General features: G+C 41.3%; 1 protein-coding gene across 10 annotated transcripts in view; it reads right to left on the bottom strand.

Annotated features, from left to right (window-relative positions):
* Positions 1 to 16,552, bottom strand: part of NCOA6 (nuclear receptor coactivator 6) — a 98,131-nt gene that overhangs the window by 15,595 nt on the left and 65,984 nt on the right. For 6 of the 10 annotated variants that reach the window (XM_029219962.1, XM_029219964.1, XM_029219961.1 and 3 more), the window contains 5 exons: positions 16,036 to 16,182; positions 12,400 to 13,516; positions 9,740 to 9,861; positions 3,654 to 6,593; positions 639 to 707 (listed from right to left, as the gene is read on the bottom strand). In XM_029219962.1, coding sequence (XP_029075795.1) covers positions 639 to 707; positions 3,654 to 6,593; positions 9,740 to 9,861; positions 12,400 to 13,516; positions 16,036 to 16,182 — 4,395 coding nt within the window. Of the gene's footprint in view, positions 1 to 638; positions 708 to 3,653; positions 6,594 to 7,628; positions 8,532 to 9,739; positions 9,862 to 12,399; positions 13,517 to 16,035; positions 16,183 to 16,552 lie in introns of those variants that run through there. The other 4 variants (XR_003793078.1, XR_003793077.1, XM_029219966.1 and 1 more) reach the window with 3 other exon arrangements.

Genomic DNA, 16,552 nt, shown 5'->3' with positions numbered 1-16,552 from the left:
ATCTTGACGGCTGTTACTGCCATCAAGATCCTCATGCATTCAGAGCTGAGCCAGCATTTCACAGTAGTTATTTGTCAGATTAACATGGGCTCCACCTTCCAGAAACATCATCCCTAGTGCTATTTAAAATATCTTGGTCATGGGAAGAAACTTAACGCCATCTAGACATGACTGAAACGACTCTGACTCCCTGAGGAATGGCTACCTCACTGCAGCGGAGGTTTTTGGAAGAAGCCTCCACTCCTGTCATGATAATGCAATTACTGTCTTAATGCAGTAATGCCTCCCACCCCAGTGAGTTACTGTATGCCAATCAGTCAGCTGCCAGCTATGGGTGCCAGGGTCATGGAACAGGGCAAACTCTGCAATGGAAACCACCCACGGCTTGGTGGCAGACAATGGGCACTGAGATGTCCTTCTTGAGTTCCCTGGCTGACACGAGGAATGCGTCAGAGAGCAAGCTGGTCAGGGGAAAAATAACTTCAAATAGTACTGCATAAGCTCTGCCACTCAACCAAAGTCTGCTCTGAAGCAAATAGATAAGATAGTTTCAGCCACTTCCTGGCACATTGAGGACAGCAGTGGTTCCTTCACATGTAACTTATTCTACTCAAGAAATTTTCCAAGGTGGGCCTTACCTGGTCTGGGAACAGACCCCTGCAGTGCTGTGGCTGGAGTTTCCTTTGGGACTAAACTCTGTGAAGGGGCTAAGGCAAGAAAAAAAAGAAAAGAAACAGGGCTTTAACATTCTTTTCTAAACAAAGCAGAAAGCATTGACTGAATCAAGGGCTAAGTAACCGCTAAAATACACATATTCTTAGAAAGCAGTACTTGAAGTTAACTTTGAAAGTACAGTACATTCCAAAACTTGCTTAAAAAATTAACTAACACTCAGTAACACAGACTAATGCCAGGGGGGGGTCTGTTTTTCCTTTTTGTATGTGCCAAGATCAAGGAAGGATATGGCCATGAGGACAACAGCACCCATAATTTTTGCTTCTTGGGGTCAAGTTCTGCCCAGTACTCTAAAAAACCCAAAAGCATACTTTAGTAGACAACCCAAACCACTTTCAGAAGGACAATTATACCATTCAACCGTAGCATTTAAAAAATTGTCTCAACCCTCTAAAGACTACATTCCTTGAGACCTGAAATGAATCATATATTGTGTACTTTTCTATAGCACCTGGCAAGTGTGATGGGCATAAAGCAGGTATTCAATTCATATTTAATGAATCAAATCAATTTGATGTTATCTACTTGTTTTATCTATCAATTACCAAGAACTTACTAAGGGCAAGGCTCTGTGCCAGACACCCTTAGAGACCAAATTCCATTCTTCTTGCCCATCAGGACTCAGTCTAGTATTAAAGATATACACAAGTGGTACTCTGGAGTCAACTGTGATGCTATATGAAGCAGATTCATAAAGTATAAAGTACTATGGGAGTCCAAAGCAAGGAAGATCAATTCTAAAGAAATCTGAAGGTACACTAAAGGGAGAAACATCAGAATTAGGCTTTGAAGGACAGAGAGAACTCAGGCCATTGAAGAGGAATGGAATAGAATACACAATGTACTCTAGAATGGGAACTTCTGGGATCATACCGTAAAGATTGAAGACATAGATATGCCACAGTCACTCAAGGTTATGTCCTCCCATCTTGACACTCAGTCTACCATCCTAGATAAACTCTACAACAATAAGTTTTACCCTCATGTGGAAATTGTGACTTGTATAGATATCTCTCCCTGCTTAGTCAATGATGCATTTGTGTTAAGAATTTATTTTGGATGCTTATCTAATAAAGCTTAAAACTGTACCTTAACTTTTATTTTTTACTCCAGTATTGGTTTCTCACACTTTCAAGGTAAAAGCACAGAAGCCCCTTGAAAAAGAATGGAAATAATCTTAACTGAAATTGAGAAGTTTTTTTTCCAACTACTGGTTCATCTCCCTAACGCTCCTATTATTTCTCTAGGATTACACAGGATCCAGATAAAAGTTATTTTCTAACAACTTCATCGTTATTCTCTTGGTATCAGAGGGAAATTTTCCCTGAAAGGAAGTAGAATGGAAACATTTAATAGTGGAGAATATATTTAAGTTACACCAGGTTTTTAAAAAATTCTTAGGGCTCACCTACATCAACAGAACTAGAACCAGAAATATACAGCACCCAGCCCTATGAAGTCTCTGTCTCCTCCAAGGGCAGAGAACTCCTTAAAGGCCTTTATCCCTCCCTCTATCTCTAGTTTTGAAGTGAATAGGCAGAGAGAAGGGGAATTAACCTTTCCAGGGCTCTGTGTGAGGCAGTGTGCTGGCTTTTACGCTAAGCCCGCTCAGTGAATCTTTGTATAAATTCTGGGAGGTAGGAATTACAATCTCCAGTTTACTGGTGAAGTACATGGCTTACAAGAGGTTAAGGGATTTATCCAACTGCAACTGGTACCAGTGGAGCTAGAATTTGAACCTTGATCCTACCAGAAGCTTGTGTTCTTTCTGCCCCTCCTCCTGCCCCTCGAAGCATTTGAGCTGCATAAACAGGTGCTATTGGCTGGCCTAGGATACAGCAAAGGTCCTTTGAGCTTTGGCAGTGTTTGACTGATTCCACTCTGGGGAAATAGAGCTTCTGTACCACTTAAGCCTCACAGAAGGAGGAACATTACGTATGTGTGGGGAGGGGCGGGTGCGGGGGGGAAATGCCAAGGGAAGGAGGGTAGATGTAAGGACATCTACGTTTCCATCATTAGCCCACCTTACCAGTACATAGGAAATAACCTGAACTAGAAATACATGAATGGAATGGTCTAATTTTCAAAGAGATTGCATCAAAAAGAAACTGGCAATAAGAATTCTTTACCTATTATTGAATGATTACTATATCCCAGCCCCGTGCTAAAAATGTTATATACATTATCTCATTGAATTCTTACAACTACTATTGTCCCCATTTTACAAAGGAGGAAACTAAAGTTTGGAGTAGTCAAGTAACTTGCCTAAGCCCAAACAGCTGGTAAATGCTGGCACCAACCTAAGCCTATCTCTCAACCACTTTGCTCCTCCCATGTCTATTACCACGAAAGCTGGTTTTCTGGAAAGCTCTCCCCTGGAGTAGCCAGTCAGAAGGGAAGAGTCCCTGGGAGAGAGTACAATGAGGAAGGGGCTATAAGAAACCTGCTCTGAACAGTTGAGAGCAAGTCTTTACCACAGTAAGGAGAACCTGCAGAAACTGCTGTTTACCCTTAAGGGACATGGTTAAACTGGAGGCTCACAGTATAGACTTTGAATGAATACTGAACTCTGAGCTTCAATCTTCTCACCCGCAGAATGGGGTTAGGGCTACCTGACATGGTTGGTATGAAGATGATGTAACACAGGTGAAAATGCTTCTTTGTAAAATGAAAAATTTTATGTAAATAAAAGGTATATGATTATTTCAGGAGCTGAGAGAGAACCATATTAATGAATGTAAACAACGTGGGATTTTAAAAGGGAAGTATATTTCCCAATGTACTTCAAATAAATGAAACTATCACTATTGCCATTTAGCCCATTCTTCTTCCTCCAAGTAGAAAAGGAGTCATGCTTTCTCTTGTGGGATAGGTCATCAAAAATTGACACGAGATGATGCCAGGCCCCAAGTACATACCTATGCTGGGTAGAAGCTCTGGATGAGATCCCACCTTCTCCTCCACTAGGCCACCTGCAAGTGGCTCAGATGCTATGCCAATATGATTGTTTTTTGTGGTCGGCGCCGCGGAGATGAGCTCAGAGGGTACCAGAGTGGTTACTATCGAGCGTACATTGGTGGGGAGAGTACTGCCAGGTAAGCTGGGTCCTGCTGAGGCGGAGCCTGGGCCCACAGGGCTAGAGGTCATTTTTAGCAGAGTGGGTGCTGGGGGTGTTGGGGTTTTACTGTCCAGCTCTGTGGATAACTGCTCTGTTCCCATGAGCCCTGGAGCTGTGGTCTCTAGCCCTTGGCCTTCAGTTTCTCCATCTGCACCATATTGTTCTTCCCCTTTCTCAAGAGAGCCTGTAACTTTTTTACACGCCTTGGTCAGCAAAATCTGGCCGATTTTGTCCACTTTTCCTTTGCCCTTACTAGATGAGACTGGGCTTCGCCGGTTGACAGAGGAGCCTGGACTATTGGTCAAAAGGGGAGAAACCACTGTGGTTGACTGTGAAGAGGGCAGAGTGCTCTGATCTGCTGAGGTGCTCACCTGAGGACTAGTCTCCTCTGGATTCAGTTCTTTTACTTGCTGGACAGGGGGATGAGGAGGGACAACTGGAGAAGTTGTACAAGGTGGGGAAGGAAGCTGAACAGGGGTGGCTCGTGAGTTAAGGACCAAGGGTCGACCTGTCTGTATGTTTGCAGCAGGACTACTGGAGGGGGCATTAGGCAGTACAGGAGCAGAAGAAAATTTTATATTCTGAGGTATGTGTAAAGGGCCAACGACTGCAACAGAGGGAGGCATCAAGCCAGAGTTGGTTGTCAGTGGGGTTGCAGGAATTGTGCTTGGCTGTGATCCTTTCATAACCTGAATTATTGAGGATGAATTGATAAAGACAGGTGTAATGAACTGAGGCCGGGCATTTGACTGAGCAGCTGACTGTCCCTCAGAAACCATAACCTTGCTACCCACATTGGGCATTGTGACAACTGTTGACATTAATGCAGACTGCAGGTGAGTTGGCAGAGCTGCTGATGTGTTAGCTGAAGTTGTGATGGGATTGGAAGTTACAAAAACAGTTATCTGATTTGGGGGCAAAGGAGTGGAAATGGAGGAAGAGCTGACAGGTCTTGACATTACTTGAGGGATGCTTGGTGCAACATTAGAACTGACCTCACTCAATTCTGGATGCACAAGGGTTGAACATGGCTCGTTACTGTGAGGTAAATTTAGGGAATTAGAGGGTTCTTTAGAAGACGAATCCTGCAGTGTGGGAATGACAGATGCTTTTTTCAGGTCCTCTCCAGAAACTACTGGAGGTGTTACTTCCAGATCTGTAAGCCCAGGGGGTTTAATGGTCACATTAGGAGCTCCAGAGTTATCAAGAAGTTGACTTAACGATGTTGGTGCTTCCCTCATAGCAGGAGACACCAAATTTTTGTTCTCTTCGATACTGGGAAGTTTGTTAGTATCCGAAGGTTGCCCATCCTTTTTGGATTGATCTTCAGGGGCAATTTTAACTTCTTGGGCAGGGACTGCTTTTAGCTCAACGTTTACCTGCTCCTTCCTACCCTGGGAATTCTGGGAGTCGCTGTCCTGAGGCATAGTCAAGCTCTCCTTGTTTCCCTCAAGAACACCCCCTATTGCAGCCACAGGCATGGTAGGATTCTGAGGATTCAGCCCGCTGTTAGGGAAGCTTCCAGGTACAGGGGGGTTGGCCAAAGGAGTAGGACTGACCAATACGTTTCTTGGCAACTCCACATTTTGCAACAAGGTTGCATTAGTTTGAGAGGCAAGAGTAAGTTTAGGGGCTTTTGAATTTTGTCTCCCTGGACTTGGGGTGGTTTTCCTACTTGACCCAGGACTAGACCTGCGACTGTTGCTTGGACTTGCCCGTTTTGTTGCTCCAGAATTAGACTGCTTTCCAGAATTCACCACCACAGAATCTAATTTGTGAGTCTGTGGGGCAGCAAAATTGGAAGGATTATTCATGGTAAGATTTGAAGGTGCTTGTCCGATGGCCTTCAAAGTTGTTGGATTTAGGCCCTGTTGATCAAAGCCTCTGTTTAAATTTGGCCTGGGAGGTAAAGGAATATTAATCTGTGGGGGGAAGAGTCCTGCTATGGAGGCATTGAGTCTTTCTGGTGATAGACTGATTTCTGAAGGTTCTGTGCTGGGAGGGCGGTTGTTGGGTGTCTGAGGATAATAGGGTCTGGGGCTGGCTCTGTTTGGTGTTTTAGGCCTAGATGTTTGGGTTGGGGCAGCCACATTTGGAAAGTGGTGGCCATGAGAGCTGGGCAGGGAATTTACAGGAGGCTGCTGGGGAGTTGCACCTTGAGTTGTCGAAAGGGGTGATGGTCCAGGTTTTGGCCCTGTCATCATTAACTGATTCTGGGAAACCACTAAATGTGAAGGCATGCTATTTGGGCCTCCTGAGACAGATGGTACTTCACTGCCACTTGCTTCAGGGAGTGAGGACATCTCTCCCAGTGGTGAGCTGGAAGGATTCTGGGGGTTCTCCTGGTATACCATTTTCCTTGAACTGCTTCCCAAAGGAGTATTCACAGGCATTGGCATTCTTTGCTTATCAGGTGATGGCGGCACGGAGGCAGGTCCTTGCAAACTGACCATGACAGGCACACTGCCACTCTGCTGCATGGGCATTCTCTGGGAGTCCGGATTCAGGGGGCCCCTTGGGGGATGGACGCTCTGCGAGACTGGAAGCCTAACTGATTTGGGGTCCTGCTGCATCATGAGCATCATCATCATTTGCTGCTGCTGCTGCTGCTGAGACTGTGGCTGACTCGGGGGCGGCGGCGGCTGCTGCTGTGGTGGCTGGGGTGGGGGCGCCACATGCTGCATGAGCTGAGGAGGCATCTGCTGAAGTGGCCTCTGTTCAACTGGTTGAGAAGGATAACCTAAAACGAGCCCCCAAAATCAGGGAAGTTAGATTTTCAGCAAGAAAAGCTTTGCTACCTTTAGAGTATAGCCAAGAAATACTCATCTAGGTTGCACAGACTGTGCACAAACAGCTCAGGCGTGCCCGTTCCCAGGGCGGGTATGGGCAGCCCCTCATTCTTTGACATAAGCAAAGAGGCACACTGCTTAAGGAAGCAAAAAGCAAAGCATCAAGAACCTGGAGCTCCTCAGTCTTCAGGGTTTGAATGAGGCATCACCGCACTAAGACTGTAATAGACACTGCTATGCACTGAAACTGGCCAAGTCTATACCAGCCAAACATTCAGATGACACGAGAAAAACTCCATCAACAGCAAACAGTTGACCGCCCAGCATTGGGGTCTCATGCAAGCATAGTAAATATTTCATTGTACTTGTGAATGAAGCATTTAAGAGTCACTTTTTTTCTGTTAGCACAGATTAATTTTTTTAAGACTTGGTTTTGTTGAAAACGCCAGCATTGAAGATAGCCTTTTTATTCTTTCAACAGAAGTAAGATATAAAATTCTAGGATTCAATTCCTTAAGGAAGAGGGATTTAAAATTACTCCAATCCATTGGCTTCACACACCATGCTGCATCCTTCAGGCTCAGTTCTTTGGGAAACCCAATGAATTAAACTGCCCCTCCGATGTAAATCACTTCAATAAATAGTAGGAGCTAATAGAAGCTGATACACACATTGAAAATAAAATGAGGGCACTGAAGTTCTTTTTACGAATATTAATTTCTGTTTACTTTCTTACATGTAAAACTTTATTTGGAGAAATATTTTCTATGAATCCATAATTGAAGAATAAGCAAGAAGCACAGCCCTCAGGAATAAAAAATAATTTCAGGAAAAGAACTCTGAGGGACAATGCCTTATAGATTTCTAGAAGGCAACATCTCAAATGATTCTTTCTTTTGTGAAGATTTTATTTGGCATTTTAGAACCAAAACCTTACACAATCAGCAGAAAGGATGAAAAGATCATTAACCAAGAATAAAGGCTGTTCAGTGGGAAAAAGCGGGCATATAACTGGGATACATACAATTTCACAAACTAGATTTATTTCACTGTTGCATGAAAAATACATTAGGAAAGTTTTACGAAGGTACAGGCATAAGGACAGCTGGCCCTGGCAGTCAGAAGTGTTGGTTCAAGATTTTCAGAGCAGCTATCAAATGCTGCTGATCCACAGGGTCACACCCTGTGTTTAACAGCTAATCAATGTCTTCTAGCCAATGACAGACATGGCACCAATGAGTACAATGTGCAGAATCCAGTTTTGAAGTTTCTTTTTAATCCTTTTTTGTTTTAGGTCCAACTAACCTCTTTACATTTATAAAGCCAACAACATATGACATTTCTATAGGTTTAACTCAGGTTCCCATGTTAAGAACTGTAATTTCTGTAGAAGCCTTGATGTCAGGGCTATGATACAAATGCCTTTTTCTTTAAAATTAGGCCACCAGACAGCATAAATACCAAAGAGAGCAGCACAGACAATACAGCAGCCTCTCTCGAAAGTAACAGTTAAGGGCATGGCTACTGTAAAGGTTCCAGAAGCTGGAGGCAGCAGTCCAAAGGGCATTAATGATAAGATAGATTGGGTTGTTGTGACAGAATGGTGGAGAGGGAAAGCTAGGACACACACACGTGCATATAACATAATAAAAAACCAAGTTTATTAATCAAGGGATGAAAATTCATATGCCTTTAGGGGCCAGACCGGTAATGAAGAAGAGAAGTGGGCTGGGATAAGACAGTAGTAGTTCTGTGGACAGAGCCAAACTGCAGAGCTGATGCTCTAGCTAAAGGCATTTAAATTCAGGTTTCTGTTTGGTTCAGGATGCTGCATGACAATTCAAACATATCGTAGGCTGAATTCAGCCTACAGGCTTCCAGTTTGCAAACTGTAGAAAGGAAGCAATAATGTGTGTGAGAATCCCTGGGATTTAACAGAAGAATTCAGATGTATCTGAGGGAAGAAGGCACCTTCCTGTTCATAATGCCTCTGGACCACCACCAAAGACTGGTGACCTCCCAGCCTCAACTGTGCTGCTGTAACTCACTGATGGGAAGTGTGGTGTGCCCGAACAATTTGTAATAAATAACACAAAGTATTGACATCATAATGAATTCACTTTTTTTTTTGGATTCACTTTTAAAATACATAAATTAAGGGTGGACTAAAGTTTATCCCTAAAGTAACATCACTTACACTTACATGCCAAAAAAGGAGGTGGAGGAACTAGAAAGGAAGAAACAAAACATAATCCTTTGTATACACATGGAAGTGTGGCCTAAATGTGACAGGCTTGTGTGTCTTCAACTGTGTCACAGGGGAATAAAGTTACAAATCACTGCTTAGGCCAAGAGGAACCAGGTATAGAGACACTGTGGCAGCTGACCTTGGTTCTATAATACCTAGGTTGGAATGAACAAATTTTAGGAGACTTTTTCCTTTTCAACATAATTTTCAACATTTAGAGGATGATATTATTTTATAATCAGAGGAGCATATAACACAGAGGGCTTCAACAATATTGGTCCTATTTATTATTAACCTGGGTAGGAAGTACATGAGTGTCTCTTTTATTACTCTTTACATATTTTTTATGTTTAAAGATTCACAATAAAAGTTGTATTTAAAAAATCTTATTTTAAACCCTGGTAGTTCTCTGCTTTGAGAAAGCCCCAGTAGGAAAGGCTGCAGGAAAGGCAGGCAAGCAGGATTAGAGTGAAAACATCTTTTCATTTAATCTTAATCCATTTTGATGCCAACTAGAACCTTAATATTGACAAGAATAAAGAGGCACTTGACATTTTAGTCTGATTTTATGAAGACCTAAAATAATGAAGACTAATTTGAGCAAAATACGCACACACACACAAACACACACATACACACAAATACATACACACACATGCCTTCAGAAGTTATATTTGAAATTTTTTAACTTAATATCAAGGCACAGTTTCCAAATACTAGACACATTAAATCACCAAAGTAGCCTAGTTAGTACACAAAATAAAATACTATTGTTTCCTTGAAAAAAAGACTTATAATGCTGTAAATAAATGATGAGAAGCATATAAACTTTAGTTAACATTTTATCACCTGGTGGTCGGTTTGAAAATTCTGGCAGTTTAGGGCCTGAGTTGTCCAAGTTAATTCCTTGTTCTCCAGGCAATGGCTGCTGATCAGCCTCCTCCAGACCAGCTGGGCGAGTATCTGGGGTGCTAAAACATAAATTACACATTTGAGAGTAAATTGTATAGTTTATACACAAAACTAAGCTTAACCCCTCCCCTGTTTCTGAAGAAATCCATTTGCATTATCATTCTTAGCATTATTTACATCTCTCTAGTCTGATACAGTATTCAATATTTGACATAAAAAATCTGCCAATTTCATTAAATGTTAAAATCCACTTAATTTAATAACATGGCTATTTACTCAAAGTGTTTTCTACAAATTTCTGATATAATGATTTTCATGTAATCATCCATCCCTTAGATGTTTTAAGGGATCATAGTTTGGGCTCTCAATATTATAAAGTACTGTGCCTATGAAACCACATTATCTTTAGGGTAGCTATCAAATTCAACCAGGGAATCCAGATTCTTTTTTTGTGAATATTGCAGTGGTGGCTTCAACAATTCATAACACCTTGCAAGAAGCTGTAGATTGGCTAATGAAAGTGGTATTCAGAGAACAAAGAAAGCCGGAGAATACCAGAACAAAGCTAATTAATTTTGTTGCAGAATGTGTATTTAACAGACATCCCCATTGGCTTTGGGATGCTTTCATTTTTACCTGGATGAACCTTAGAATTTTTAGTGGGGAAGAAAAAATGTTACCTACTAACACCCACATTCCCAAAGAACCAGAGTGCTCACAGCCCTCATTTTGTTTTTAATCTTACTCTTAGCTGTACTTTTCTTTTCTACCTTTTGTTTCCCTTTGCCCTGATATTGGTCACCCACTTTTAGACAGTATTTTACCTTACTGTACTCTCTGTAGTTTCATAAGCCTTACCTTAAATCCATTTTAAAAGCCCTAGCACATGGGAATTTAGAACCTGAAGCAGGTCCTGAGCACATGCAGATGCCTGTATCAATATGCTCCTTATATGACTTCTCTCTCACTTCAATTTATAGGCAAGGATTCTGCAGTATCCTTTACTTTCAAAGAACTGTATTGCTAAAAAAAATATCTCAGATACCTATTCCAGTTACCTCATGTTATGGATGGAAAAACAAAGGCCCACAGCGGTGTTAGAAAACAGGTCCAAGGTTCCATAGTAAGCTAGAGGTAGAATTGGGAGCATGCACTCTTACTTTTAACTTACTGTCTCCCTTCCTAGGAGCCTTGATGCTGTATAAGGCCCTTTTCACAATCTGTAGCCCCAACAAGTAAGCAATCTCCCTAAGTGCTGGTGCAGACAGCAAAAATCCATACAAATGGCAACTGAAGAACCTTGCAATTTTACTCCTAGATTACTGGGAGGAATAAATATTGCCACAGAAATGTTATTCCCACACAGGTCGATAGTAGTAAAGAATTTAACTTAGAGCTATTGGAAAAATCAGATAACCAAACGGGTTATTAATTCTGAATTCAGGAAAAATATAGGTTGTTAATATACAATTATTGAATTTTGATTTATAAGATTCAAGAAAAAAGAGAGTATGATATAATATTAGAGTACAACCAAAGAAATATTGTGAGAAGGCTGAGAGAAAGGCAGTTGGTTTTATTTTGAACATTTCTGTTTCCTTAACTTAAAGCTCCCCTACTCTCTTCTACAGTTCTAGCAATTTATTTGAATTAACCTGTTTTACACTCCTCAGTCACTATTTTCTGGCAATAAATGTCTCTGAATTTCAGTTTTATAATTAAAGGCAGAAAATCCAGTTTAATCAATATTCCCTTTGGAAACATTTTATCAAGGCAAAAAATATAACGTAAATTAATGCTTAGCTTCAGGAAATGTAATATAAATTAATTGCCCTTCCTGCTATAATCTTGCAAAAGAACTCACCTTTACCAAAAGGGTAACTGATTTAAAAGGTCCAATCATCTTAGCATGAGATTTTAAGCTGCTGCTGCTGATAAAGAGCCTTTAAAGGAAAGGCACCTGTACAAAAAATCATTTCTATTTGAGAGACAGAAGGGGGTCTCCATAAACGGTTTTCATTTCCAAAACACATACAGCCTTTCTGGTTCCCCAACAGTCATTATAAACCTGACATGCTTTGTGGAGTTGCAGTGTGGCAGCACTGGCTACCTTTCAGGCTCTGAATGCCACAACCCTCCGGAGACTACAGACCTAAGAGACATATATCAGTTGACTGCAACGTATGAACCTTGTTTGGCTCCTTATTTGAACAAACTGTAAAAAAAAATTAATTTGAGATAATCAAGGGAAATGTGGACACTGTCTGGAAATGTGAGAATATGAAGGAAGTATTAGTTTTTCCAGGTGTGCTAATGGTATCGTGTGGTCATAAAAAACACAAAACAAAGACAAAAACCTGTCCTTATCTTTCAGAGGTACATACGGAAATATTTAAAGTGAACTTGCTTTAAAATAACCAAGAGGATAATGGGGAGAGCATGGATGAAGGCAAGATGGATTATGAGTTGATAATTTGAAGCAGGGATAATTTCATTATACTATTCTTATTTTATACATGTTTAAAATTTTCCATAAAAAAAAGTTGTTCACATAGAAATAAATGAATAAGATTTTAGGCAAAACTATCACAACCTACTTTAGATCCTGCTGACTATTTTTCTTCTTCCGAGGGGGTTTCTTCTTCTTCGGTTTATTTGCGTTGGTATTATTTTGCTTATTGTTTACCCCAAAATGGCCTGCAGAGATATCACTCTGCAATAAGTTGACCAACAATGGGCTTGTTAGCGTGACATCCTTATTGACCGGGAAGCCTGGATTCTGACCACAGGACATCTGATTTCCATTGGGTGCTCCACTGAAAGGTGCATTGAAAGGCATCCCATGGCCTGAGAAGTGGTTTCCCGAGGCACTGTTTCCCTGCATGGCCTGCACGTGGGGGGGGACCATGTTGCTTTGTTGCATGCTAACATCAGGCATCATCTGAGACAAGCTGACATCGTTATTTGCTGTAGTAGCAGGATCGCCATGCGGCTGGGCCATATGTGGGCTGGGCCCTGGTGGCCTCAAGACCTGCCCCTGAATCCCCATAACCTGAGATGGACTGTTGTTCATGGGCCCTTGCTGAGGCAGCATCTGTCCTGACATCTGTCCCGTAAACTGCACCATGTTTCCTTGCATGTTTGGAGTTGGTCCCCTCATTATCTGTGCTGGTCCCGACATGACATTAGATTGGTTCTGAGTGTTAAACTGTTGCTTATTCCCCTGCATCTGATTGGTCATAATCTGCTCTATCATTGGGTTCTGTTGAAGCAAAACTTGCCCCTGAGGCCCCATCATCTGGTTATGTGGTGCCATCATTTGTGGGCCCTGCTGGGGAAGCATCTGCTTGGGTGGGGTCATCCTCTGGGGCGAGGGCCCAAGATTTTGGCTCTGAGGATTCACCATCATCTGACCCTGTGGCATAAGCTGGGCCCTTGAAAGGATCATAGGGTTCTGAGGGTTCAAGGTTCCTTGTTGCTGGACCATCTGGCCCTGGGAGGGCACGATCTGCTGGTGCATGCTCATCAGCTGAGATGGTGGGCCCTGCTGGGGCTGGCCTTGCATGTTGCCCAGGTTCACCTGAGGAACCCCAGAACTACCAGCCTGTTGGTTGTTCATGTTGCCATGAATTCCCATGAGGCTGGGCTGCATCATATTTGGTGGCCCGTGGGACACCTGCATCTGGTTTTGAGGAGGACCAGCTCCTTGACCACCTTAAAAAAAAAAAAAAGGCACAGTTTCAGAAAGTAATACTATTATCTTGCTGGTATTAAGATTCTCAAATTACCTTAATTAGAAAAACACAACTCACCCATATCCACTGACCAACATAAACAAATGTGCTGTGCTTAACATACTTCTTTGAGTTTTCCATAGTATGGATATGTGACTGTGGCATATATTCTCAGTGACCATACAATAGAGAAGGAGAAACCGTTTCTTTACTCCTATTTGGTAACTTAAAGATAACATTTTGAAGATCAATAAAGTTTATTTTCTCTTAGATTAAACAAAGAGAAAGGCAGCATCTCATTATTTAAAAATGATGTGCAGCTACCTTAAAATGAAGAAAATTTATGAAAAGCACTGTAGGCTAGTGAAATAAGCTCTGCTTTAGATGAGTCAGGAAGCAAAAAATGTGATGTTGCCACTTAAGAAAACCTCAGCAAAGTTGAGAAGACATTTAAAAATGCTCCTTGGAAAACTAATAATGACTTTCAAAGGTTATGCATGTGATATCTGGACTGACATCTGGATGTTACACTGTAAAGAAAAGAACAGCTAATACTTCTTAAAGACAGGTCTCCTCTGCCCCAATGTGGTAAAAATTATTTAATCTTGATCTGGAAGCTGAACCTCTGGTGGAACTAAAAGACAATTCAGAAGCTGCAGACAGAGGACAGTCAACAAAGGATGTTAAAACTTCAGTGACCCTCCCCTGTGGCAGTCCCTGGTGGACCACATGGGACATGTTTTATTCTTCTAAATTATTTCTAATTCAGACAAAGAACACTGCTTGGCTTGCTGCAGTGTTTACTTATTGTTGGGTCTTTGGGACTTTCCTATAACTGCTTATATTATCTCTCCCTTTTTGCAGAATAACCTTCTAGCTTATTTTATCCCCCCCCTTTTTTTTCATTTTTAAATGGAGACTAAAAAGTGGTAGCCACAATGAAGTTATGAGCTCAGTCCATGCTCCAGCCAGGAGACAGGGGACAAACTATCCACTGTTAATACAATCCAGATTTTTCCTGAATCCTAAGGAAGATTTTCTAAACTGGCCTTAAATTGAATTCCATGACCACTGTATATACAATATACACTAATATACCAGTGTATATTCATCCAATCAACAATTATCTATTGAGTACCTAATATGTACAAGGCATTTTTGGTACTGAGGTAACATCAATAAACAAGATAGATCAAATCCCTGACCCCTTAGAGTCTAGTTGGCAAGAGTAAAATAACAAAGTATTTTCACAGGAAGAAGTAAAAGCTAACAAGAGAAATAATGTAGGGTAGGAGAAGAGAAAACGACAGACGAGAGTAGAGCTCTCTTAGATGGGATAAACAGAGAAATCAAAACAATATGTGCATGTGGGAGGAAGGCACCATATAAAAATATATCAATAAAATAGTTGTGCTTATGTGGAGGAATTATGAATGATTTTATCACCGTTTTAAAACTTCCTATAGAAAACATGAATTCACATAGCTCAGGAATTATAGTTTTGCATTAGCAGATAGGGGAAATCATGCAATTTGCCCTACCCTTCTCTAAGCTTTCAAGAGGTTTTGGGTTTTTTTTTTTAAGTTTAAAACTATTCTCCTTTCTTAGTGATTTATAATTAATGTTGGAACCACATAACTGAACTAACTCCAAGTGGGGATCGGAGTTCAGAAAATATTTGTGCTACCTCAGTCCAAATTTCCTGAATGAGAAAGGGTAAGAGGGTTAGTCATGTGTCACCTTAAAGCAACCAGAAACATGAAGTCTGGGCTTATACAATGTTGCTTACAAATACTTTTTAGCCATTCTGCTCCACACTATTTGTCCTCCTAACCTGTAATGATTAAAGCCTGGTCTTCAAACACCACAGAATTCAGACACTCAGCATACACAATGTTAACATGAACTATAAAGAGATTTTAAAAGCCGCAGTTGTTCAAAATGCCATGTGCCTCCATGCCTTTGTACCTATCATCTCCTTTGCCAGAAACACCTTTTGCCCTTTCACTAACTGAGCGGTCAGCAAACTATGGTCCATGGGCCAAATCAGGCCCATTGCCAGTTTGTAAATAAACATGAATTCAGAGTTCAGGAATATAGTTTTGCAGTAGCAGACAGGCAGGATGGAACACTGCCATGGTCATTCATTTATGTATCGTCTATGGCTACTTTGGTGCTACAACAGCAAAGGTATGTAGTTGCAACAGAGAACATATAACCTGCAAAGCCTAAAATATTTACTATCTGGTTCTTTTCAGGAAAAAAAAAATGTTGACCCCAGCTCTACCTCAAGTTTTATCTCCTTTCTTTAGGTGGTTCTAGATTCTCCAGACATTTTACCTAATTTCAATATATCAGTTATTGCCCTGAAAGAATAATTATTTATAGGTCTGAAACTAAAGGGAAGGACCAGGGTTTCTATTTCTCTGTGTATCCTTGTTGTCTACCTACCTCACAATGTTCAATAAATGCTGGCTGAATAAATCACAGAAAACAAACCTGCATGCTGGACATTTTGATTTGCTTGCAGCTGAGGGGCTCCTGAATTCCCAGGGGTAGTTGCTGTGGTCGAAGGCACCTGACCTTGCATAAAGTTCGGATTGGCCTGTCCTGCTGAGAAGCCAGGTGGGAGGCGTTTAGGCATTCCTTAATAGAAAACAACGAGTAAGGCAGTTACCTAGCAAATTTATACTCTTGCTTAGATGTGGAATGAATAAGGAAGGATGAGCTGCATGAAGTCTCCACTGGCTTAGCTCTCTCTGTCACACTGGTAGGATCTTTAATAAGGTTGGGAAAGATGGTTAAAAAAATCAACACAATCTCTTACATGAGCATTGTCAAAATGAAAAAGAAATACTAAAAAATTTACACTTAGAACATGCCAAGGAAAAGATGGCAATCTGCTCCCTAAATGTGATCTGAGGCCACGTCACAGCAAGGTTTAGGGCTCACTTTTCTGTAATACAACGGACCCCAAAACTTTACATACTTTAACACAGGTACCAAAGGAATATGC

Source organism: Monodon monoceros, unplaced genomic scaffold, assembly GCF_005190385.1.
Source record: "Monodon monoceros isolate NGI ecotype Baffin Bay Population unplaced genomic scaffold, NGI_Narwhal_1 Super_Scaffold_13, whole genome shotgun sequence".
Classification (NCBI taxonomy): Eukaryota; Metazoa; Chordata; class Mammalia; order Artiodactyla; family Monodontidae; genus Monodon; species Monodon monoceros.
This window is presented reverse-complemented; position numbering and strand designations above follow the sequence as displayed.